Source organism: Nicotiana tomentosiformis, chromosome 4, assembly GCF_000390325.3.
Source record: "Nicotiana tomentosiformis chromosome 4, ASM39032v3, whole genome shotgun sequence".
NCBI classification, from domain to species: domain Eukaryota; kingdom Viridiplantae; phylum Streptophyta; class Magnoliopsida; order Solanales; family Solanaceae; genus Nicotiana; species Nicotiana tomentosiformis.
Window position 1 is genome coordinate 21,462,553 of NC_090815.1, and position 27,764 is coordinate 21,490,316.

Below are 27,764 nucleotides of genomic sequence, written 5' to 3' on the forward strand. Positions count from 1 at the left end.
ACGTATAAATTTAATTGTTACTTATTTTAGGGGTAAACAATTTGGCGCTCACCGTGGGGCAAAGGATAATAGTGGTGATTTAACGAATCTCTGTAACATACCCTATTTTATTCTTGCTATTTGAAGTTTGAGTTCAGGATCTATTTAAAATGTCGAATTCTCAGTTTCTCATTTGAATATTGATGCTGAGTCAGGCCACCACGGTGAAAATAATAATGTGATACCAAGAAACAACGTGCCCCCTGTTGACCCTAAAGGCATTCCGATCACTGACTCAGTCAACGGCAATTCACAAGTTGCTATCAATACTGACCTACCGACTAATCCCGAAGACAACATTCCCGGGGTAGCCCGATCATCGGCTCGAGAAGTTCCCGAAGGGGGAGGTGATGAAGTTAGCTTACATTTGATTTTTGAATGTAACAAGCTCAACAAGTGTCAATAGTATTGCTGCAGAGTCAAAATCACACAGAACACAGCCGAACTTGAGCGGATTGGAGAAGATACTCGGAGAGAAGAATGGATTGTCACAGAACCAGATGGGTTCAAACCCGGGGAAACTTTCAAAGTGATGAAAATGCTTGAAGCATTGACAAAACGGGTTGAATTTGGCAAAACGAAGATAAAGGCAAATGACAAGAAGGTGGAGACTTACAATTTTAGGGTCGATCAAATTTCGGTAGTGCCTCCGATATTGAAGGGACCAGATTCCAAAAGTTCATTCAAAAGTATTTTCCCCCGAGTGCGGCACCGAAACCAATTATGAAAAGGTTCTGAATGACCAATATTCCCAAGTATAACGGAACCACATATCCAAACGAGTATGTCACCTCCTACATGTTTGCAATAAAAGGCAATGACCTCGAGGATGACGAGATCGAGTCGGCGTTACTGAAGAAATTTGGGGAAACCTTATCCAAGAGAGTGATAATAGGGTACCATAACTTACCCCTAAATTCTATTAATATGTTTGCTATGCTTGCAGGTGTCTTTGTTAAAGCCCATGCCGGCGCTATCAAAGTTGAAACGGGAAAATCAAACATGTTTAAAGTCAAGAAAAGGGATAACGAGATGCTTAAGGGATTCATATCGAGGTTCAAGATGGAACGAATGGACCTGCCCCAGTCGCAAATATTTGGGCCATTCAGGCATTTACTCATGGGCTCAACCCCTAAAGTTCAGTTGGTTCTCAAGATTTGAAGCAAAACTTGATAGAATACCCATGCGGTCACCTGGGCCGATGTCCACAACAGGTACCAGTCAAAGATCAGAGTCGAGGACGATCAGTTAGGAGCCCTCTTGGGGTCTGTTTACTCCAATAGAGTGAATGACCAGTCTAAAAGAATTGTGGATCAGGAGTCGAGGCCACACCGAGATCGATACCAGCCATACAACTTAGATAGAAGAGGAAACATATCCAATCTCCACCCGACCAGGAATGATAGGAGAAGTAACCAGGGTCCTAACAACCGAGGTTTGGCGAAGATAACAATTTTGACAGATCACCCAGGTTGGAGATGCCCTGGGATTATCAGAGAATAAATTAATGTGGATGCAACGAGTATAATGTCGACCATCGGTCGTATCGAGGAGACCAAATAGCCAAGGCCACTGAATTATGATTATAAGGAGAGGCTACCGTCATCAAGGTTGATCATTATGAAGTGTCATAATAGAATCGTCACTTCGAGATTGATGCAGCTGCAGAAAAACCCTTAAAAAGCGCTGAAAAACTGCAGAACCAATCAAATTAAGCCACGTGGCATGGGCATTAAACGTTTGTGACGTACGTCTCATCGATTCTGAAAAGAGCATTATGATACTCGAGAAACGGCGGCAAAGAATTTCCGTCATAAATACTTACCACTTCCCGAATATTCAATTGAGAATATTCAGAAAGAAGGGAACTATCTGTATTAGTGGGAAAAAGGCATGACATGTGAATTATCATCGAGGTGACAGGGCATGGTACGTGGATCATCAATATAACATTAACTGACATTCTTAATTAGACAAGTTAAAGAATGCGAAGAAGCACGGGAAGAACATCCATGGGGTTACACTGAGAAAAGAACCGGGCCTGACAGCTGTAAAAGGAGAAACATGAGCGGAATGAATAAAGACCATTAAGAAGGGAAGATGCACGAACCCATCATAAATAAGGAAGGGAAATTGATACGGTTACGAGAAATTGTCATCCATAAATATTTCCGTTACAATTGTATATGGTAACAGGTAATCAAGGCAATTAATGTTATTAGTGAGCCCGAATCAAGTAAGAAAACCGTTATAATTGTATGTTCCTATATAAGGACTGAAACCTCATTTGAAAGATCATCTAAGTGATTAAAATTTATGCAATCATTCTTTACTTTATTCTCAAGGGTTTTATCGCAATTTTGGGAGTGATTATCAATCTATTTCGTATTTTCATTCCATGTCAATTATTTCCATTCCTTGCTTTATTCTTCAAATCACAGGAAAAGTGAAGTAAATCTTGGTTATTAGTAATCCGATTTCTTCTTGATTTTAATTTTGACCGAGAAATCTATTTTTGGGTTAAACAATGGACAAACATTTCCAACAAAAATGGCTAATAACAATTCGCACACAATGACACAAAAACCATCAAATTTCAGAATCAGATCAGTTCCTGAGTACACTTGAGGTTTTTTCTTATTTTCATGACAACGTAAAAAAAAAGAGACACATCATTTCTCAGAAACATTCTAGAAAAAAAATTAATAAACGACAGTCTGATGCACTAAGCTTCCACGTTATACGCAGAATCTGAGGAACGACTGGATCACATTGGATCTTAACAGTGTTTGGTGCAGAAGCAACGGCGGCGGAAGCCCCGGCAATGGCCGCCGTGAAAGCCCTCTGTCTGACAAACAGCAGCACAATTGCTCTTCCTTACGCATGGACCCTTGAATCGGTGGCTTTGGGACTCACAAGTCCTTGCCTCAGCCACCATTGTTCCCATCTCTGTACAAGAAATATCAGTACGTAAGTATGACACATGTAAATGAATCTTTGCACTGTCTCGTTATCTAAAAAAAAAACCGTTAGATAATTATTCATTATAAGTGAAATTAGTTAGTTGAAAATGAGAAAGACAATTTATTACCACATGTTAAATTATTACTCTGATAATTAAAAAGTATTTACACTATGAGTGTAGTGTATATACGTAAATCTTAAAAGAGTTTTACCACTTATGCTTTTGAGACGGCATATTTCCACAACTGATGGAAAGCATGACAAAAGAACAGGCTATTTTCTTTATTCTTGATTTTATAGAATACTTAGAAAAATTATACACTCTACCTCATGTTATATGGCACTTTTTTCTTTTTGTTTTACTTAAAGAAAAATGACACATTTCTGAAAATTTTTTAGTTTAATTTAAATAGATTCTTATTTATTCGTTAACAACATATCATCTTAAACCACAAGTTATAAGAATATTTTTTTTATGTGTTAAAAGTTTTTAATTCTTTGTTAAATTTCGTATTTTATCAAATACCCTCATATAAAATATAGTACATATTTTTTAGTAAATCTACCTAGCTATCTAAACATCATTACGACAAACATTTCTGAGCCAATATATATAACCTAGTTCTAAAATAAAAAACCAAACAAGTAAAAGAAAATACCAGTGGCAAAAACCAGCATCAGCATAAGGAAAACAGTTGCAAACAATTTCTTAAAGCCAGCCATCTCTTTTCTATCACAGTGTAATTAGAGAGAGAGAAGATCAAGATCACTGGAAATTAAGAGTGAAGAGACCATTAATAAACTAGGTATATATATATAGTATTCTAAGGTATGAGCAGACAGCAGTCTAAAGTGAATTATTGAACCGGGGGGGGGGGGGGGGGGTTACTTTGAATGATCTAAAATAAAGGTAAAAGAAGAAAACATATACACCTATGAATATCATGACAACTTTTTAGCTTTTATTAAAATGTTTGGGGACTGAATAATTGCATTATATATAGCACAATTCTTCCTTTAGCACCATAAGAAAAACTAAAAGAAACATTAAAGTGCTAAAAGGGAAAACCAAGAACGTGTGAATATTCACTTTAGAGGCCATTGTTTTTCTTTTTCCGAATGCTTGTAAAGGTATGGGGATCGGATCTGCATGTTTGATATGATGTGCTTGTGATTATTGCTTGACAAAGTGTGAAATAGGTGTTACTTTGAGACTCCTAAAAGCTCCTGCCTGTCGGTCGTGACTCGTGAGAATAATTTGGGCTACGGCAGCAGCGGAGCTAGGAATCCGAATCCCCTTGCCGAAATTACATTGCATGGCAAATTGTAATGTATATATAGTATACATATAGGTTGAATTCTTTTAATATATTCGTGTGTTCACTTCTTTATATTTTGAAATCATGATTAGCACACCTTCGCATGATGTGTATTGAGATTATCACAATGAGGAAGAGATGAAGCTTGCTTGAAGCTTCAATGGTGATTCTAGAGAGTTCTGAGAGAGGAAAATATATGAGAGAATAGAGAGAGAATGAAATGAACTGTAAAGTGGAACTCTACTCTTTCTCATTATTGTATTGTGTATATATGTACACGTATGACAACTGTAATACCACTACAGATACAACTAACTATACAACTAACTACACATAACTACACAGCTGACTCAACACAGTACAAATGGTGGAAATAACAATATTAACTACATCTCAATAACCACCCCCCCCTCCCCCCAAGTTGGATGGGAGGACCTCACAACCAACTTGGCAAGAACAACTGAGTGCTTAACTCTTGTGAGGGCTTTAGTAATAATGTAAGCAAATTGGTCAGTAGTGGCTACATGGTGGAGAGAGATCAGGCCCTCCTGAAGTTTGTTCCTTACAAAGTGGCAGTCGATTTCAATATGCTTTGTCCGCTCATGGAACACAGGATTGTGAGCAATGTGGATGGCATATTGGCTATCACAAAAGACAGCAATGGAACTGGACTGTGGGATAGTGAGCTCTTCAAACAGCCTGTTTAGCCACACTAGTTCCCCAACAACCTTTCTGAGGGACATGTATTTAGCTTCAGTTGAGGACAAAAAAATAGTCTCTTATTTCTTGGACTTCCAGCTGATAGGGATATCTCCCACTAGCTCAATATAACCAGTGACAGATCTCCTAGAGTCACGACATGCTTCCCAGTCTGAGTCACAGTAAGCAGAGATGGAGCAATCAGTGCTGTAGGAGAAAAATATCCCTAATGTAGGATCATTCTTGAGGTACCCGAGAAGATGAAAAGTTACAGTTAAGTGTGTATCTTTATGTGCCTGCATAAATTGGCTGAGAAGGTGCACACTGTAGGCTATATCCAGCCTGGTGTTAGTTAGGAAGTTCAGTTTGCCCACTAGTTTTCTGTAGTATGTGGGATATGGGAGAAAAATGCATATTCATTAGCCTTCAATTTCAAAGTAGGATCCAGAGGGGAAGATAAATTGCTGTAGGTAAAGCAGTCATACTCCTTTAACAAATCCAAGGTAAACTTACTTTGAGAGATGATAACACCATTTGGCTTGTAAAGAACCTCCACACCCAAGAAGTAGTGAAGTCTCTCTAGGTCCTTCATTCTGAACTGCTTGTCAAGGAATGCCTTTAAGTTGGATATCTTCACTGAATCAGTACCAGTGATGATAATATCATCAACATAGTGACCTGCAAAGATAGTGGAGGATGAGGTTTTCTCGTAGAAGAGTGAATAGTCATTTTCAAAATGCTTGTACACCATTGATGACATGGCTTCAGTTAGCTTGGCATACCACTGTCCACTGGATTGTTTCAACCCATACAAAGACTTATTTAGCTTGTAGACCATCTTGTGAAAACCAAATTTATCAATCAGAAGACCTCGTGGAACCTCCATATATACCTCTTCATATAAGTCACCATGGAGGAATGCATTGTTTACATCAAGATGAAATATATCCCAACCTTTCTTCACATCAATAATGACTAAAACTCTAACTGTTTTCATCTTGACAACAGGAGAGAAGGTTTCTGTATAGTCAACCCCTGCATGTTGAGTATAACCTTTCACCACTAATCTAGCCTTAAATCTCTCAATTTATGCTTGATTTTATAAACCTACTTACAACCTATTGCTTGTTTTCATACTAGCAAGGGTACTAAGTCCCAAGTGTGGTTTGCATGAAGTGCCTCAAATTCATGTGTCATGGTTGCTTCCTATGCAGGAGTAAGTGTTGCTTCTCCATATGAGGATGGCTCACCATCATGACAAACATTTGTCACCAAGTGCTGACTCTCAGAACACAAGACATCAGGGGTGATATGATTATGATTGGAGAAGAGTACATTTAAAGAAGGTAAACACTAAGAAATAGCGGGTTGAGATGTGTTAGGCAAGGTACAAATATAATCCTTGAGGTAAGTGGGAGTTTTGTGTGTTCTGTTCGATTTTCTGAGTATAGGTACTTCTGATTGGGCAGATGTAGGTGAAGGATAATTGGTAGCTTCATATGAAGCTGCAGGGATAGTAACATAGGGGAATGAGGTGTCTGATATATGTATTGAAGTGTCATTAACAAGAGAGGATTCAGGGTGTTGATGCACACCTGGAGATGTGATACCTGCGGAACTTTGAACACTATGATGTGGACTGTCATTCTCAATGTAAGTAGGAAAGGAAATTGATTTGAAGACATTGTACAGGAAAACATCCTTAGAAGCTAGAGTAGTAGGAAAGACATTTTAATAGAACACTACATCTCTACAAATATGTATCTTCTTAGCGGCTAGGCTTATCACTTTGTAACCATTTGTCCCAAAAGAATAGCCCATAAAAACATGAGGAGTTGTCCTGGGCTCAAATTTGTCCCTGTGCACCTTAGGCACAGTAGGGTAGCAAAGACAACCAAAACTCCTCAAGTGAGAATAATTGAATTTCTTGTGATATAAGATTTTGAAAGGGCATTTGTTATTCAGGTAGGTAGTAGGTAATCTGTTAATTAGGTAGGTGGCTGTTAAAATACATTCTCCCTAATATATAGTTGGTAATTTGGATTGAAACATAAGTGCCCTAGCAGTTTCAAGGAGATATTTATGTTTTCTTTCTACTACTCCATTTTATTGTGGTGTATAAGAGCATGTTTTCTGATGAATAATACCTTTGGATTGATAAAATGTGGTGGTTTCATGACTGATAGACTCCAGTCCACTATTAGATCTGATAGTTTTTATAGAGGTATTAAATTGATTCTCAATCATTGTTACAAAAGCTTTAAGGGCTTGTAGAGCATTGCTTTTACTGCTTAATAAATGGGTCCAAGTGGACCTGCTAAAATCATCCACTAATATGAGGAAGAATTTTTAGTTATCTTGGGTAGTGACATGGTAGGGACTCCATATGTCAATATGCAGGAATTCAAATATCTGAGTGGAGGTACTAGCTCTTTGTGGAAATGGGAGTCTGCCTTGTCTAGCCATGGGGCCAATGGAACAGATGAAGGGTTGTTTAGGTTAGAAATTTACAGGTATGGAGGATATTCCTTTCATTTTTACAAAGGGAACATGACCAAACCTATTATGCCACAAGAGATTTACATCATGCTTATCAAACAAAATTGAAGACTCGTTCTTATTATTGTGAATGGAAGTATTTACATCTGGTGAGTGAAGATGTGAATGAGCAAGACTTCTGAAGTCTGCACTATTTACACTAGCTGAAGAAGAACAATTGCAACAATAAATTGACATATTAGCATTTGAAATAGCACTTTTACCCTTTAGACACATGGAACATAGGTGGTATAGTCCCTTCTTGCTACTACCAATCGCCTGAGGCCTCTTCACTAAGGGGCCTGGAACAGACATAGTGCATCAGTAAAGAACATAATACACCTAAGATGTACTGCAAGTGAATGGACAGAAATCAGGCTGTACTTGAAAGATGGAACATAAAGGACTTTGTGTAAGATAATTTCAGTATTGAGTATCACATATCCAAATTCAAGCACTTTCACCCTATATCCATTTGGTAAACTTATCAATAGAGGATATGGCAGTGTTGTGATATTACTAAGTGTAGTTTTAGTGAAGGTCATATGGTTAGAATCTCCTAATTCTATGATCCAAAAGTCAGTCTTTGATTCGAAACATTTGCATGATAAATTTCTCAAAATCAATAGAAGAAGTACAGACTACAATACCTGCAAAGTTGACATCCCTATTAGTTATATTGGCATTACTGGGAGGTCCTCTTGTGTTTCCTGTATGGAAATGTTGCAGAAAACTCACTATTTGCCCATATTGTTCCTTTTTCAGGCTAACATTTTAATTCTCATCATGCAGGGTTGGATCATCTTCGTTCTCATGGAGTAGATCAGTTGGGAGTCCATGTACATTTGCCACAACTCCTTTTCCTCTATAGAACTTATGACCTTGAATCTGACTTGAATTGTTACCCTGATTGAATTGTTGAGTGCTGATGCGATTGAAGCTTTGATTGTTGTATGAATTGCTTTGGGGATACCCATGTAGCTTATAACATTTTTCCTTTGTGTGGCCTAGACTTTTTCAATAATCACAGAATGGACGGCCCCTATTATTTACAGTATAATGTGTTTTGAAATTCCTGGCTCCGAGTGGATTTTGGATGTTGTGAAGATGTGGCATTCACATGTAGTGAAGCACACTCGAGATTTAACTGATTGTTTGATCTGAATTCCCTATGTTTCTCCTCTTGTATCAATAGAAGAAGGCATGTGCCAAGGATGGTATAGGTTTCATCATCAAAATGCTTCTTCGTACTATTGTGTAGACTTCATTCAGGCCCATCAAAAATTGAATGAGTTGTCGATCATGTTCTACCTTACGCATAGTCTCCTTTGATCCACACGTGCAAACGCAACTGCACTAAGATTTAGCACTTAGGGTGTTCAGTTCTTCCCACAATCATTTCATTCGTGTATAGTAGGCAGTGATGTCTAAGGAGCCCTAAACAAGGTCATTGATCTCCTTTTGAATCTAATACAGCTTTGCCCCATTTGTTTGATCTTATCGATCTTCCAGTTCCCTTCATAGCTCGATTGAATCATTAACATACTCAACACTGTCAGAAATCTCCTTTGCGAGGGAATTAAGGATCCAGGACATTACTATATCGTCGCATCTCTCCCATTGATAAAACTGAGGTGAATTGGGGTAGGTTTCCTACATTCCCCATTTATGAACCCTAATTTATTTTTGACTGATAGGCCTCACAACATAGTCCTTCTCCATTACCTATACCCAATTTCGTCAAATGGAACCGACACTAGCATCACTCCGGGACTATCAAAAGGGTGAATGTATAAAGGACTGCTGACATTGATAACTGGTTGGTCATTTCTGCTCGTATTGGGCGTGAATTCTTCGATTTGATCGACAACCATGTGAGGAGCTCTAATCGATGAAATTGATGAATGTGTCAACCGATTTAGTAAGTAGACATATCAATTTTGTGGAAAACTCTTCAATTTGTACAAAAATTGCAGATCAGAATCACGAATCCAAACCCTAGCAGGCGACGGAGAAAAAGAGATCACAAGACACAAATATTCCGGTAGATTTTGAGCAAATACATTCTACCGGCTCTGATACCATATTGAGATTATCATAATGAGGAAGAGATGAAGCTTGCTTAGAAGCTTCAATGGTGATTCTCGAGAGTTATGAGAGAGTAAAATATCTGAGAGAATAGAAAGAGAATGAAATGAACTGTAAAGTGGAACTCTACTCTTTTTCATTATTATATTGTGTATATATGTACACGTATGACAACTGTAATACCACTAGAGATACAACTAACTATACAACTAACTACACATAACTACATAGCTGACTCAACACGGTACAAATGGTGGAAATAGCAATATTAACTACATCTCAATAACGAGTATAACAATTAAATTTCGCTCCTGAAAAATAATAATCAAAACAAGAAATATGGCGACAAATATTATATTCGATTTCAAGTGATGGGGTTACAATATCTAAAATATCTCAAATCTAAAGAGATGTAGTCCTCTGATTCTTCTCGTCACGAACGATGGTTCAAGAGCTTGAGAGCTTGATCTTGAACTTGACAGATTTCAGATTTGTGGTACGTCACGAATAATTTGATGGTCGTCACGAACCAGGATTTGGTGTTGGGTTATCACGAACGAAAGATTTGAAGTCGTCTGTCTATGACTTGAGTTCGCCTTGATGCTATTCTTCAGAGCTTCTTTAGACTTTTCTTCTGCTTACTTGATTGATCATCTAGCCTTCTCATGTGACCCCTTCATATAGGTATGGGGTGGAGTAGCCTCCAAGAAAATCCTGCTGGGCCATTGAACTTGAGGCTCATGGGCTGACTCATTTGATAGAAAATCAACTAATGTGCTAGCCCAATAGTTTATTTGACCTTTAATTAAATTAATTTAATTGGATTTAAAAACAAACCCAATTATACCAGTCCATATTACTTAATTGGACCAATATATATTTAATTTGTGGTAAAATCCAAATATCTTATGGATTTAAATTTGATAAAATTTTAATTGTCTACAACGTGATCATAGTACATAAAAAGGCGAGGGACGTATTCACATAACTTGTTCAAAACACTTTAAAAATTCTAATAACCAAGCAATAAGAGGCAAATCACAACTAATAAAATACAATACATCTAAGAACTAATTTAAGCCAGATATAAGTCAATACAATCGATGTGCTAAAATAGGGGATCGGAGGGTGCCTAATGCCTTCCCAGGTTAACAAAATTCTTTACTCAATCTTATATTTTTTAAGACCATAAATAAGGAATCATTTTTCTTTTAGTTAAGAATTCAATAAGGTGACTTGGAACATTAAAAAGCTCCATTTCAAGCGGTGACTCTGAAACAGTAAAATAATCCCTATTAACTCATACAGCTTAACATTGTTAATAAAATTGGATTAAAAAGGAGGTGTGACAACTTCGGAGATTCTGTCACTCTAGAGGAAGATCGAAGAGTTGTTTTTAAAAGGATTATAGCTAGAGACTTGCTAGTACTTTGTCCTAAGGAAAATCCTACAAAGACAGAGGGTGTTGATTGCTTATGAGTTGAAAGTTCTATATAAGAGTTATATATTATACTACCCTAAAAATAAAAATATGTCCATATTTAGTACTAAGAGAATCAAATTACGGACTTATACCTGTAACGACCCGATCGGTTATTTTGAGGGTTGTAGCCCCATTCTCCCATTTACTGCTCATTTTGTACTTTATAACTGTTATGTGACTTGTTGGGGTAGTCGGTTCGGGTCCGGTGAGATTTCAAAAGTAAATGAGACACTTAGTCTCAAGGTTGAATTGTTAAGTTAAAATGATTGACCGGATATTGATCTTTAAGCAAACAACTCTGGAACGGAGTTTTGAGGATTTCGTTAGCTCTATTAGGTGATTTTGGACTTAGAAGTGTGGCCGGATTGTGATTTGGAGGTCTGTAGTGGAATTAGGCTTGAAATGGCGAAAGCCAAATTTTTTGGAAAGTATGACCGGGAGTGGACTTTTTGATATCGGGGTCGGATTCTTATTCCGGAAGTTGGAGTAAGTCCGTAATGTCAAATTTGACTTGTGTGAAAACTTTGGGGTCAACCGGACGTGATTTGATAGGTTTCAGTATCGTTTGTAGAAATTGGAAGTTCAAAGTTCATTAGGCTTGAACCTATGTGCGATTCGTATTTTTGATATTGTTTGGGGTAATTTGAGGGCCCGACTAAGTTTGTATTGTATTTTAGGACCCGTTTGTATATTTGGTTGAGGTCCCGGGGGCCTCGGGTTGATTTCGGATGGTTATCGGATTGATTTGAAGTTTGAGGAAATGCTGAAGATCACCAGCTTCTGTTGTAATCGCACATGCGGAGTGGGGATCGTAGGTGCGATCTCGCAGAAGCGAGAAGGAATCCGCAGAAGCGTCCAGGGAGGAAGTGAGCATAGGTCGCAGGTGCGAGGTTATTTCCGCACCTGCGTGGTCGCATATGCGTCGTGTAGGGCAGAGAAGCAGAGGGCACGCAGGTGCGATGGGGTGTTCCATACCTGCGGTTGCGCAGATGCGACGCAAGGACTGCAGAAGCGGAGTCCCAGCTCCAGTGGTTCACCACAGAAGTGGCATTTTGGTCGCTTCTGCGACACCTCTGATGCGGTTAAGTGTCTGCAGAAGCGGAAAGGGTGGACAGAAAGTTAAATACAAGGGTTCACGATTTTGTCTTCATTTCAATTATTTCAAGCATAGTTTAGGCGATTTGTGAGAGGTTTTTCGAGGGGATTCTTGAGGTAAGTCCCTTGTGCTCATTTGTTATCAATAATATTGCTTCCCCATTGATTTTTCCACCTAGTTGGTGTGTATTTAAGGTATAAATTGGGAGTTTGAGGCTAGAGATTTGGAGAGTTGATTTGGGAATTTGAGTGACAATTTGGTGTCGGATTTTGATAAATTTGGTATGGTTAGACTCGTGGTTGAGTGGGCTTTCGAGTTTTGTGACTTTTATCGAATTTCAAGTCATAGGCCCGGGGGCCGACTTTTGAGTCAATTTTGATTTTAATCAATAACTTAACATTTTCTTATGAAATTGGTTCCTTTAGCTCGTATTGATTATATCACATTGTTTATGGCCAGATTCGAGGCATTTAGAGGTTGTTTCGCGAGGCAAGGCTGTGTTGGAATAGAGAATTGCTCGGATTGAGGTAAGTAACAGTTCTAAATTTGGTTTTGAGGGTACGAAACTCCGTATTACGTGTCATGCATTTGGTTTGAGGTGACACACATGCTAGGTGACAGGCGTGTGGATATGCACCGTAGGAATTGCGACTTGGTCAAATTCTGTGGAACCGTGTAGTTGCTTAATCTGTTGTTATCTGTACATTCTCCATGTAGTAGAGAAATTGACCACAAATCATGTTAGAAATCATGTTTAGACTTTGTGTATATGTTGAATTAACTGCTAAATTATTGTTTTGTACTCAGTCAATGTCTTACTTCTTTATTATATCTCAGTCTCTATTGTTCCTTGTTGATACATTATATCATTTCTGTTGGAGGTGATTTTCATGATTATTGAGAGCCCGAGAAACTGGAAAGATTGATGACTAAGTGAGTTAGAGGGCCTGATTGTGAGTTATCATACTATAACATGTGAGTTGTCCGTGTGGATCCAGATATTATACTATAGCACGTGAGTTATCTGTTCAGCACGTGAGTTGTCCGTACGGATTATAGCGCTTGGGCTGAAGGAGCCTCTCCGTAGTCTGCACACACTCCAGTGAGCGCATGTACCTATTGAGAGCGAGTGCCGAGTGCTGAGTAGATGGGAGGGCTGAGTGACTGTGGCCCTAAGAGGATGCATTTGATTTCATTATGGTTGCACTTAGCTGCCATGTATCACTGTCTTGAAATCTCTAAAAGAAATTACACTCTGTTTTAGTTGAACTTGATATGAAATTACTGGTTTGACCTTAATTGTCGACCTTGAAAGCATGCCTACCTTCTTATGTTAAAATCACTGTAACTGAACTATAACTGTGAAGCTCGTCACTACTTTAAGTTCTTTATTTAGTCTTGTTACTTACTGAGTTGGTTGTACTCACGCTACACCCTACACTTCGTGTGCAGATCCAGGTATTCCCGGATATAGTGGGTGTTGATTCTTCACGCAGTTGATCTTTTGGAGATTCAAGGTAGCTGCCCGGTGCTTCGCAGACCTTGCATCTCCTTCCCTATCTTTCCACTTATTGTATTTAGTTTTAGATTATCACAGACACTATTTTCCAGGGTTGTGGTCTATATATGCTCATGTACTCAGTGACATCCCGATGTTGGGAATTTCCGCATTGTATTTTGGGTTTCTATCCCGTTTATGAAATCTTTTATTGTTTAAACTATTTAAATTCATTTTCTGTTAAAACTGTTGGAATATTTTAAATGTTGTCTTGCCTAGTACCACGATAGGCACCATCACGAAATGTTAGGATTTTAGGTCGTGACAAGTTGGTATCAGAGCCTAGGTTACATAGGTTTCATGAGTCATGAGCAGGTTTAGTAGAGTCGTGCGGATCGGTGCGGAGACATCTGTACTTATCTTCGAGAAGCTGCCGAACCCTTAGAAAATTTCACATTCTTGTATTCTTGTCTTGCAGATTTGTTGTTTTCGGTAACTAAACTTCTATATTCTATTCTCTCACAGATGGTGAGGATAATGGACAACCACCAGTACCACCAGCTAGGGCCACGAGAGGCTGAGGTCGCGGTAGGGGCAGAGGTGCAGCTCGTACAGTAGCACCTGCAGATCACCAGTTGCTCCAGCTCAGGAGCAGGTTCCACATGTAGTTGATCCAGTAGGGCCAGCTCAGACACCAGCTGCGACCAATGTGATTCCAGGCTTTCAGGAGGCGTTGGCCCAGATATTGACAGTTTGCACTGGTCTTGCTCAGGTGGTTTCGGCTCAGGCCACACCAGCCAATTCTCAGGCTGGGGGAGGTACTCAAACCCCCGCTGCCCGTACTCCAGAGTAGGCGATGCCGTGACTTCAGACACCAAAGGTACTACCCACCTAGACGGTTGTAGCTGCTCAGGCCCCGGTGGTCCCAGTTATGGCCGATGATGAGCATAGGAGATTTGAGAGATTTGGGAGGCTTCGGCCTCCATCATTTAGCGGTGCTGAGTTGGAGGATGCCTAGGGCCTCTTGGATAAGTGCCAGTGGATGCTTCGTACTACAGGTATTCTGGAGACCGGTGGGGTCTCGTTCACTACTTTTTAGTTTTCTAGGGTTGCCTTCCGATGGTGGGAGTCTTATGAGAGGCGCAGTCCGGTCGGTGCAGCACCACTTACTTGGCAGGAGTTCTCCGTTCTCTTCTTGGAGAAGTTCGTGCCGTAGTCTCGCCAGGGAGGAGCTGCGTAGGCAGTTCGAGCAGCTTTGGCAGGATGGCATGTCTATGACCCAGTACGAGATGAGGTTTTCTGAGTTATCTTGCCATGCAGTTTGGTTGGTTCCCAATGATAGGGAGAGGATCATGAGGTTCATTGATGGACTCACGTATCAGCTATGATTGCTTTTGACTAGGGAGAGGGTATCTGGTGCCACTTTTGATTAGGTGGTTGACATTGCTCTATAGATAGAGATGGTCCGCAGCCAGGAGCGTGGTAAGAGGGAGGCCAAAAGGCCTCGAAGTTTGGGTGGTTTCGGTGGGGTACCTTCTGGGGGCAGTCCTACCCCAGCAGGGGTCGTCCTTATAGGCCTGCTCAGACAACTCGTCCAGCTCATCGTGGTACATCAACTAGCCGCGGTTCTTACAATGATCACTCAGGCTAGTCTTCATTCAGTGCACTACCAGCGCAGAGTTCTCACCATGCCTCTCCCACTTAGGCTTCTACAGGCAGTTCCTCGGGTTATCAGGAGCAGTAGTTCCGTTAGAGGAGGGGTTATTTCGAGTGCGGAGATTTTGGTCATATCAATAGAGATTGCCCTAGGTTTTTGAGCTCCGTAGTAGAGGCCTCGGCCAATGGCACCAGCACCAGCAGTTACACCACCCACTCAGCTAGCTTGGGGTGGGGCGCAGTCTACTAGGGGTCACCGTAAAGGGGAAGGCCGATCAGGTGGCGGTCAGGCCCAATTCTATGCTATCCCTGCCAGACCAGATGTTGTTGCCTCCAATGCAATGACCATAGGTATTATCTTAGTATGCCACAGGGATGCCTCTGCATTATTTGACCATGGTTCCATTTATTCGTATGTATCATCATATTTTTCTCATTATCTGGTTATGCCCCGTGAATTCTTAGTTTTATCTGTTAGTGTATCTACGCTAGTGGGTGATACTATTGTTATGGACCGTGTATATTAGTCGTGTGTAGTGACTATTGGGGGATTGGAGACTAGAGTTGATCTCTTATTGCTTAGTATGGTGGACTTCGATGTGATCTTGGGTATGGATTGGCTGTCTCCATGCCATGCTGTTCTGGATTGTCACGCTAAGACCGTGACGTTAGCAATTCCGGGTTGCCAAGGGTTGAGTGGAGAGGTTCTCTAGACTATATCCCCAGCAGAGTGATTTCATATTGGAAGGCCCAACGGATGATTGGGAAGGGTTGCTTATATTACTTGGCCTATGTGAGGGGTGTGGGTACTGATGCTCTTTCTATTGATTCTGTTCCGGTGGTGCGAGATTTTCCAGATGTGTTTCCTGTAGACCTGTTGGGCATGTCACACGACAGGGATATTGACTTTGGTATTGACTTGGTGGCAGGAACTCAGCCCATTTCTTTTCTATCTTAATGTATGGCACCGGCTGAGTTGAAGGATCTGAAGGAGCAACTTCATGAATTCCTTAATAAGGGGTTTATAAGGCCTAGTGTGTCGCCTTGGGGTGCACCGGTTCTGTTTGTGAAAAAGAAGGATGGTACTATGTGGAGGCCTAGCATTTGAGGATTGTGTTGCAGCGGTTGAGGGAGGAGAAGCTTTATGATAAGTTCTCCAAATGTGAGTTTTGGGTTAGCTCAGTGGCTTTCTTGGGGCACGTGGTGTCCAGTGAGGGGATTCAGGTTGATCCGGGGAAGATAGATGCGGTTCAGAGTTGGCCCAGACCGTCCTCAGCTACGGAGATTCGGAGCTTTCTCGGCTTGGCGGGTTACTATCATCGCTTCGTGGAAAGTTTATCGTCTATTGCATCGCCTTTGACCAAATTAACCCAGAAGGGTGCTGTTTTCAGATGGTCGGATGAGTGTAAGGAGAGATTTCAGAAGCTCAAGACTGCCTTGACCACAACTCCAATGTTAGTTCTACCTTCAGCTTCTGGTTCTTATACAGTATATTGTGATGCTTCTCGGATTGGTATTGGGTGTGTCTTGATGCAGGAAGGTACAATGATTGCTTATGCTTCGTGTCAGTTGAAGCCTCATAAGAAGAACTACACTGTCCATGATTTGGAGTTAGCTGCCATTGTTCATGTATTGAAGATTTGGAGGCATTTTATCTACAGTGTGTCTTGTGAGGTGTTTACAGATCATCGGAGTCTCCAACATTTGTTCAAACAGAAGGATCTAAATTTGAGGCAGCGGAGATGGTTGGAGCTACTAAATGACTATGATATCACCATTCTATATCATCCCGGGAAGGCCAATGTGGCGGTTGATGCCTTGAGTAGAAAGACAGTGAGTATGGGTAGCCTTGCATTCATTCCTGATGGTGAGAAACCTCTTGCAGTTGATGTTCAAGCCTTGGCCAACCAGTTCGTGAGATTAGATATTTTGGAGCCTAGTCGGGTTCTAGCTTGTGTGGTTTCTCGGTCTTCTTTATATGATAGCATCAGAGAGCGCCAGTATGATAACCCTCATTTGCTGGTCCTTAAGGACACGGTTCAGCACGGTGATGCCAGATATGTTACTATTGGGGATGATGGAGTATTGAGGATGCATGGCCGGATTTGTGTGCCTAATGTAGATGGGCTACAAGAGTTGATTCTTAAGGAGGCCCATAATTCGCGGTATTCCATTCATCCGGGTGCCGCGAAGATATATCAAGACTTGAGGCAACATTATTGGTGGAGGAGAATGAAGAAGGATATAGTAGGGTTTGTAGCTTGGTGCCTCAATTGTCAGCAGGTGAAGTATGAGCATCAGAGACCAGGCGGATTGCTTCTGAGGTTAGAGATTCCAAAGTCGAAATGGGAGCGGATCACCATGGATTTTATACTTGGACTCCCACGGACTTCGGGGAAGTTCGATGCTATTTAGGTGATTGTGGATCGGCTGACCAAGTCTGCGCACTTCATTCCAGTTAGGACTACTTATTCTTTGGAGCGGTTGGCCGAGATTTACATCCGAGAGATTGTTCGCCTCCATGGCGTGTCAGTGTCCATCATTTCAGATCGGGGCATGCAGTTCCCATCGTAGTTTTGGAGAGCCGTGCAGTGAGAGTTGGGTACCCAGGTTGAGTTGAGCATAACGTTTCACCCTCAGACGGATAGACAGTCCGAGCGCACTATTTAGATATTGGAGGATATGCTACACATTGTGTCATTGATTTTGGGGGTTCTTGGGATCAGTTTATTCCACTCGCGGAGTTTGCCTACAACAACAGCTACCAGTCGAGCATTCATATGGCTCAGTTTGAGGCTTTGTATGAGAGACGATGTAGATCTCTGGTGGGTTGGTTTGAGCCTGGTGAGACTAGGCTATTGGGTACTGACTTGGTCCAGGATGCCTTGGACAAGGTTAAGATGATTCAGGAGCGGCTTCACACGGCGCAGTCTAGACAACAGAGTTATACCGACAGGAAGGTCTGTGATGTTGCTTACATGGTTGGGGAGAAGGCACTGCTCAAGGCGTTACCCATGAAGGGTGTTATGAGGTTCGGGAAGAAGGGCAAGTTGAGCCCTCGGTATATTGGGATGTTTGAGGTACTTCAGAGGATCAGGGAGGTGGCTTACAAGCTTGACTTGCCACCTAGTTTGTCGAGTGTGCATCCAATATTTTATGTTTCTATGACCCGGAAGTATGTCGGCGATCTGTCTTATGTTTTGGATTTCAGCACAGTTCAGTTGGACGGTGATTTGACTTATGATGTGGAGCCGGTCGCCATTTTAGAATGGCATATTCGAAAGTTGAGGTCAAAGGACATAGCTTCAGTGAAGGTGCAGTGGAGAGGTCAGCCAATTGAGGAGGCTACTTGGAAAATCGAGCGGGAGATGCAAAGCAGATATCCACACCTATTTCAGACTTCAGGTATGTTTCTAGACCCGTTCGAGGACAAACGTTTGTTTAAGAGGGGGAGGATGTAGCGACCCGGCAGGTCATTTTGAGAGTTATAGCCCCATTCCCCCTATTTACTTCTCATTTTGTACTTTATAACTGTTGTGTGAATTATCGGGGTAGTCGGTTCGGGTCCAGTGAGATTTCAGAATGAAATGAGACACTTAGTCTCAAGGTTGAAAGCTTAGGTTAAAATGATTGACCGAATGTTGATCTTTAAGTAAACAAATTCGCAATGGAGTTTTCATGGTTTCGTTAGCTCCGTTAGGTGATTTTCGACTTAGGAGCATGTCCGAATTGTGATTTGGAGGTCCGTAGTGGAATTAGGCTTGAAATGGCGAAAGTCGGAATTTTTGGAAAGTTTGACCGGGAGTGGACTTTTTGATATCGGGGTCGGATTCCGATTTCGGAAGTTGGAGTAAGTCCGTAATGTCAAATGTAACTTGTGTGCAAAATTTGGGGTCAACCAGACGTGATTTGATAGGTTTCGACATCGTTTGTAGAAATTGAAAGTTCAAAGTTCATTAGTCTTGAACCTATGTGTGATTCGTGTTTTTGATGTTGTTCAGGGTGATTTCAGGGCCCGCCTAAGTTTGTATCATATTTTAGGACCCGTTGGTATATTTGGTTAAGGTCCCGGGGGCTTCGGGGTTATTTCGGATGGTTATCGGATCGACTTGAAGTTTGAGGGAATGCTGAAGCTCACCAGCTTCTAGTGTAATCGCACCTGCGGAGTGGGGATCGCAGGTGCAATCTTGCAGAAGTGAGAAGGGAGCCACAGAAGCAGCTAGGGAGGAAGTGAGAAGAGGTCGCAGGTGCGAGGTTATTTCCGCACCTGCGTGGTCATAGATGCGGCGTGTAGGGCACAGAAGCAGAGGGCGCGCATGTGCGATGAGGAGTTCCGCACGTGCGGTTGCACAGATGCGAGGCCAGAACCCCAAAAACGGAGGCCCATCTCCAGTGGTTCACCGCAAAAATGGAATTTTGGTCGCTTCTGCGACACCGCAGATGCGATTAAGTGTTCGCAGAAGCGGAAAGACTGGACAGAAAGTTAAATACAAGGGTTAACGATTTTGGCTTCATTTCAAAATTTTCAAGCACGGTTTAGGCGATTTTTAAAGGGTTTTCAAGGGGATTCTTAAGGTAAGTCCCTTGTGCTCATATGTTATAATATTTCTTCTTCATTAATATTTCCACCTAGTTGGTGTGTATTTAAGGTGTAAACTGGGAGTTTGAGGCTAGGGATTTGGAGAGTTTGATTTGGGGATTTGAGTGACAATTTCGTGTCAGATTTTGATAAATTTGGTATGGTTAGACTCTTGGTTGAGTGGACTTTTGGGTTTCGGGACTTCTATCAAATTTCGAGACGTAGGCCTGGGGGTTTGATCAATAGCTTAGAATTTTCTTATGGAGTTGGTTCCTTTAGCCCGTATTGATTATATCACATTGTTCATGGCCATATTTGAGGCATTCAGAGGCCGTTTCGCGAGGCAATGGTGTATTGGAGTAGAGAGTTGCTCGGATTGAGGTAAGTAACAGTTCTAAATTTGATTCTCAGGGTATGAAACCTCGTATTACGTGTCATACATTTGGTTTGAGGTAACGCACATACTAGGTGACGAGCTTGTAGGCATGAACCGTGGGAATTGCGACTTGGTCAAATTCCGTGGAACCGTGTAGTTGCTTAATCTATTGTTATCTATACATTCTCTATGTAGCAGAGAAATTGAACCACAAATCATATTAGAAATCATGTTTTGACGATGTGTTGGCACTATAGGGACCATAAAGGCCGTGTAAATGTTGAATTAACTGCTAAATTGTTATTTTGTACTAAGTCACAGTCTTACTTATTTATTATATCTCAGTCTCTATTGTTCCTTGTTGATACATTATATCATTTCTGTTGGAGTTGATTTTCATGATTACTGAGAGCCCGAGAGACTAGAAAGATTGATGACTGAGTGAGGTCGAGGGCCTGATTGTGAGTTATCATACTATACCACGTGAGTTGTCTGTGCAGAACGTGAGTTGTCAGTACTAATCCAGATATTATACTATAGCACGTGAGTTGTCCGTACGGATTATAGCGCTTGGGCTGAAGGAGACCCTCTGGAGTTTGCCCACACCCCTATTGAGCAAAGGTATCTATTGAGTGCGAGTGCCAAGTGCTGAGTGGATGGGAGGGCTGAGTGTGTGATGACCCAAAAGGTCATCTTATGTTTTAGAACTCGAATCTGCGCTCTTAAGCCTTAAAAATCTCATTTACCCTCCTCGATTTGCGTGCACAGTCCGGCAGGTTTCCGGAAAGCTTTTATGTTGAAAACTAATGAAAATAAAATTTTTTGCCTTAAAAGTTAATTTTAGTTGACTTCGGTCAATATTTTTGGTAAACGGGCCCGGATCCATGCTTTGACGGTCCTGGTAGGTCCGTATCGAATTATGGGACCTGGGCGTATGCCCGGAATCGAATTCGGAGGTCCCTAGCTAGAGTTATGAATTTTTGATAAAAATTAAAAGTTTGGAAATTACTTTTTTTTAAGAATTGATTGATATTTGGAATTGTTAGTATGAGGTCCGTATTTTGGTTCCGGAGCCCGATACAGGTTTATTATGATATTTAAGACATGTCTGTGAAATTTGGTGAGAAACAGAGTTGATTTGACGTGATTCGGACGTCCAGTTGAGAAAATAGAAATTTTAAAGTGTTCTTGAGAATTTTATTTGATTTGGTGCTAAATTCGTAGTTCTAGGTGTTATTTTGGCGATTTGATCGCGCGAGCAAGTTCGTATGATATTTTTAGACTTGTGTGCATGTTTGGTTTGGAGCCCTGAGGGCTCGGGTGAGTTTCAGATAGACCACGAGATGTTTTGGACTTTGAAAATCTGGTATTTTGCTGCAGCAGGTGTTCTGGCATGTCCTTCTTCGCGTTCGCAAAGGTACTCTCGCGAACGCGAAGAGTAAACTGGGCAGCTGAAGTTTTCTTCTTCACAAACGCGAAGCGATGGGGGCGTTACCCTTCGCGAATACGACCAGCTCCTCACGAACGAGTATTGTTAGGCACACCTGGGGGAGGGTTGGTCGTTCCTTCATCGCGAACGCGAGCAATGCCTCGCGAACGTGAAGGCCAGTGAGGAGTAACCATTGCAAACGCGAGTAGGATCTCGCGAACACGAAGGCTTGGCAGCCAGTACCCTTCGCGAACGTGACAGTGGCCTAGAGAACGCGATGCACACTGTCGCCCAGTGCATAAAACAGAATCAAACACGGGTTTAAGCCATTTCTTCAACATATTTCAGGAACCAAATGGGTAGAGGCGATTTTCAAGAGTCATTTTCTTCCCCAAAGTGTTGGTAAGTGATTCTAAACCATTTTCTTTCAATTACCAATTACATTTCTTGAATTATCAACCTAAAATCTAGAGTTTTCATGGTAAAATTAGGGTTAGGGTAGAAACTAGGAATTTCGGAAATTTGGAGATTTAGACCTCAATTTGAGGTCGGATTCCAAAACCAGTTATATATTAGGGCTCGGGGGTGAATAGGTAAATGGATTTTGGTCCGAACCTCGCGTTTTGACCAAGCGGGCCCGGAGTCGATTTTTTGACTTTTTGGAGGAAAATTTGGGAAATTTAATTTATGCAATATAATTGATTCCTTTAGCAGTATTTGATATTATTAAGTCATTTTTGAATAGATACGAGTGGTTTGGAAGTGAATCCCAAAGGAAAAGCTGTGATTGAGAATTAAATGGCATTCGGAGCGAGGTAAGTGTTGTGTCTAACCCTGACTTGATGGAATTAGGAACCTTAGATTACTTGCTAAGTGAAATCCATGTGAGCGGCGTATATGTGAGGTGACGAGTACTTATGCGCCGCCAAGTTACCTATTTTCCATGTTTCTCTGTTTTTCTTATATTGTCTCATTCCTATGCCAAATTGCTACGTGTTATACTAGTGTTGTTCAATTTATCGTTCTTATCATGTTTACGGATTTTCTAGTGATAATTGAGTTTTTATTTCAAAGTTAAGATTGATATTATGGAACCAAATGTTGAAGTAAGGTTTGTACTTGTTATTCTATCTCCATGTTGTTATTTATGCATTGCATTATGGTAAGGGATAGTGTTAATGTACGAAGGGTGATGTCGTGCCATATTGTGAGTGTTAATGCACGAAGGGTGATGCCGTGAAATATTGTGAGTGTTAATGCACGAAGGGTGATGCCGTGCCATATTGTGAGTGTTAATGCACGAAGGATGATGTCGTGCCATATTGTGAGTGTTAATGCACGAAGGGTGATGTCGTACCATGATATGAGAGTTAATGCACGAAGGGTGATGCCGTGCCATTTCTATTAATTTTATGGTGAGATGGAGAGTAAAAGCACGAAGGGCGATGCCGTGCATTTTTCCTTACTGTATTCATTATTCCTGTTGATTCATGGTATATTGACTGCTCCGGTGATCATTCCGTTGTAGTTCTTTATCTTGTATTCCCCTCAGTATGTTCCCCTCCTGACAATTCCTGTTTAGTTCTTAATTTTTGTTATTTGTATATACACTGTTAAATTGTACAAGTTGATTTGTAGGTGCCTTGCCTTAGCCTCGTCACTACTTCATCGAGGTTAGGCTCGACACTTACTGGTACATGGGATCGGTTGTACTGATGCTGCACTCTGCATTTTCTGTGCAGATTTTGATACTGGCTCAGGTTGATCGAGATTTTGTTATTAGTCAGCTGTCCGGAGACTCAAGGTAGATCTGTCGGCGTTCACAGACCTTGCAGTCCCCGTCTATCTTTTATGCCCTACTGTTTTCTTTCATTCAGACAGTTGTATTTCTTTCAGACTATTACTTGTAGTAAATTCTAGAATGCTTGTGAATTGTGACTCCAGATCCGGGTGGCAGTGATTAATACAGTTTTATGATATTTCGCACTTATTATATTTTATCTTAATTAATTATTGTTAATTACTGAATGGGAATAAGGAATTGGTTTAATGATTCTCTAACGTTGGCTTGCCTAGCAAGTGAAATGTTAGGCGCTATCACGGTCCCGTCGGTGGGAAATTTTGGGTCGTGATAGAGTGACTGTTGCCTTGCGAGGATTCATTTGATTTCATTGTGGTTGCACTTAGCTGCCATGTATCACTGTCTTGAAATCTCTGAAAGAAATTACACTCTCTTTCAGTTGAACTTGATATGAAATGCCCTTATGTTGTGGAACTTGAAAGCATGCCTACCTTCTTATGTTAAAATCACTGTAATCGAACTATAACTGTGAAGCTCGTTACTACTTTCAATTCATTATTTAGTTTTGTTACTTACTGAGTTTGTTGTACTCATGCTACACCCTGCACTTCGTGTGCAGATCCAGGTATTTTCGGATACAGTGGGTGTTGATTCTTCGCGCAGTTGATATTTTGGAGATTCAAGGTAGCTGCCTGACGCTTCGCAGACCTTGTATCTCCTCCCCTATCTTTCAACTTATTGTATTTAGTTTCAGATTATCATAGACAGTATTTTTCGGGCTTGTGATGTATAGATGCTCATGTACTCAGTGACACCCCGATGTTGGGAATTTTCTCGTTGTATTTTGGATTTCTATCCCGTTTATGAAAGCTTTTATTGTTTTAACTGTTTAAATTTGTTTTCTATTAAAAGTGTTGGAATATTTTAAATGTCGACTTGCCTAGTACCACGATAGGCGCCATCACGACAGGTTAGAATTTTGGGTCTTGACAATACCGGGTGTGTAAATTGAATCCCAACAAACATATTCTAAAGTATGTTTCTTGAAGTAACTTTTAACCCAAATTAGTATTTATTTTGAAAAATATATTAATTTATGTCAATGTGAAAATCTTGTAGGTTTGCATCAGTGTTCTCGTCGCTTCTGCCGGCAATGCTCTCCTGACTTTAAATGTCCAAGTCATGCCTTCAGTGCTGTTACTTTGAAGAAATTAGAATGCTCAATGCAATCCTAGAACACATTATTCTTGTTTGTGTTGAAGTAAAGTTTTAATATAAACTTTGTTAGACTTGGGCCAAATCCCGTGATTGGACCTTTACATTTGTGATTGTCAAGTTCAGCCCAATACACAAAAATGTGCGGGCTATCAATATATTGGGACATTCCTTTTGTTTTTTTTGGAAAAATGACATTGTATAGTCGCTCTCAAAATAATATCCAAAAAATATTATTTTTTTGTATATATACAAAATTATACAAATTTTATACACTTTTTCGGTTACCCAATATAAATAGTTTCTGGCGCGGGCTAAAAGTGAAAGAAGCTCCCCTTTTTTCAAAAAAATTCAATTCATCTTCTTACTACTCAAAACATTCAACCCTTCTTGAAAAATTGATTTGTTGATCAAAAGAATTGAACAATTTAGAAAGAAATTGCATTCATCTAGATGAATAAAATGTAGAGATTTTTACCTATCTATACTCCATATGAAATTTATTTACTCCCCTTAATCAAGTTTTAACTTAATTACATGGTCATATACAATTTATTAATTATATACAAATTAATTTTAAATAAGTATCCCTTGATTGTAACCTTTTAATTTATTAAATCCCTATAAACACTCACAATACCTTTCTTATTCATACAAACCACAATCACAGTTCTTTCTAAAAGATTTTCCTCTTTCTCTCATTGAAATCAACCATCTTTCTACACCGATTCTACAAGATTTTTTTTCTTCTAAAGCTCATAATTTTCTCTAATAATGGCGAAGAAAGGGATTAATTTTTCCATGACTTGAGTTAGGAGCTTTTCTAGCCTTTTTATTTTGTTGGTGGTGTTCCGATGGAGGGTTAGCAGTAGATGGATATTAATTATTTGGCTTGATTGTTTGACAAGAGTGAATTGCTCTACTGGTGAGCACCCTCCACTTCCAACCAAGAGGTTGTGAGTTCGAGTCACCCCAAGAGCAAGGTGGGGAGTTTTTGGAGGGAGAGAGCCGAGGGTCTATCGGAAACAGCCTCTCTACCCCAGGGTAGGGCTAAGGTCTGCGTATACACTACCCTCCCTAGACCCCACTAGTGGAATTATACTGGGCTGTTGTTGTTGGCTCGATTGTTCGAATTGAAATTGTCAATCAATAAATTTTGAAGATGTTTTGTAATGACCCAACCGGTCATTTTAACTTTTAGAACCCCGTTCCCTAAAATAAAACTTCCCGTAGGTGCTTGTAATGATTTATGACTTGCGGGGATAGTTGGTTCGGGATTTGGAAGTGTTTGGGGTGAAACCGGAATATTTGGTTCCTTAAGTTGGCCTTAAAGTGCTAAGTTTGACTTCGGTCAACATTTTTAGAAAATGACCCCGGAATAGAATTTTGATGATTCCAACAGCTCCGTATGGTGATTTTGGACTTAGGAGCGTGTTTGGAATTTTATTTGGAAGTCCGTAGTTAAATTAGGCATGAAATGGCTAAAAATAAGAATTTAAGTTTGGAAGTTTGACCGATGAGTTGACTTTTTGATACCGGAGTCGGAATCCAGTTCCGAAAATTTTTATAGCTATGTTATATAATTTATGACTTGTGTATAAAATTTGAGGTCAATCGGAGTTGATTTGATAGGTTCCGACATTGAATGTAGAAGTTGAAAACTCTTAGTTTCATTAAGCTTGAATTGGGGTATGATTCATGGTTTTATCGTTGTTTGATGTGATTTAGAGGTTCGACTAAGTTAGTATGATGTTTTAGGACTCTCTGGTATATTTGGTTGAGGTTCCGAGGGCCTCGGGTGAGTTTCGGATGGTTAACGGATCAAAAATTTGAGTTAAAAAGCTGCTGCAATTTTTTCTCTTCTGTTGGACAGTCTGGGCTGTGATCGAGCCCAGATATCGAGCCAGATATCGAGCCCAGGTATCGAGCCCAGGGTTGATGAGGTACGGGCTCGAGCTAGTGTATCGAAGCCATGATCGAAGGTCCAACTCGAGGGCCATGATCGAAGGTCCAGCTCGAGGGCCATGATCGAAGGCAAGGCTCGAGGGCCAGGATCGAGACCCAAGATCGAGGGTCACAATCGAAGGCTCAAGCTCGATGCCATGATTGAGGCTATGATCGAAGGCCCAACCTCGATGCCCTGATCGAGGCCATGACCGAGGTCCAGGCTCGAGCATGTGATCGAAGCCGCGATCGAGGATCAGTTCCGAAGGCTGCTGGGCAGTTTTATAAAAAGAGGGCATTCGTCCCATTTGCCATTTTTGACGAACTTGAGCTTGAGCAGAGACGACTTTTGGCAGATTTTCAAGGGAAAAATATTGGGGTAAGTGATTCTAACTCGGATTTGGTCTACATATACAAGTATATCATTATTTTCACAATTTAATTAGTGTTTTGAGATTGAAATTTGGAAATGTTTAGAAATCTCATAGAAACGAAATTTTGAGATTTCGGTATCGATTCGGAGTCAGATTTGAGTGAAACTGGTATGGTTGGACTCGTAATTGAATGGGTTGTCGGATTTCATAACTTTCGCCGGATTCCGAGATGTGGGCCCCGCGGGCGAATTTTTAATTAATTTCGAGATCTTTTCTTTAAAATGTAGTATTTTCTTATAGAATTGATTTCTACAATATTTAGTGATTGTATCGAATTATTTTGGCTAGATTCGAGATAGACGGAGTTGGATAATCGTAAAAAAGGCAAAATTGTGGATTAAATTGGAGCAAGACGAGGTAAGTCTCTTGTCTAATCTTGTGAGGGGGAAATTACCTCATAGGTGATTAAAATTGAATAATTGTTACTAATTGCGGGGGCTACGTACACACGAGGTGACGAGAGTCCGTACGTAGCTATTATAAATGCTAAAGTCCGGGTAGTTTAGACTCAAAGCATGAATTATTTGTATGAATTGTATTCTTTATTAATTAAAATAATTGATGTATATATTGTGAATTGTTATGAAAAGTAGAAAAATATAAAAT

At 40.5% G+C, this 27,764-nt stretch overlaps 1 protein-coding gene across 1 annotated transcript in view; it reads right to left on the bottom strand.

Annotated features, from left to right (window-relative positions):
- Positions 1 to 2,614: 2,614 nt before the first annotated feature.
- The window catches only part of LOC104107399 (defensin J1-2-like), a 142,191-nt gene continuing 117,041 nt past the window's right edge, over positions 2,615 to 27,764 (bottom strand). Inside the window, exons 2-3 of the mRNA XM_070199644.1 lie at positions 3,663 to 3,733; positions 2,615 to 2,988 (exon numbers count right to left, since the gene is read on the bottom strand). Of these exons, the coding sequence (XP_070055745.1) occupies positions 2,819 to 2,988; positions 3,663 to 3,726 (234 nt within the window). The 5' untranslated portion in view covers positions 3,727 to 3,733 and the 3' untranslated portion in view covers positions 2,615 to 2,818. The remainder of the gene's footprint in view (positions 2,989 to 3,662; positions 3,734 to 27,764) is intronic.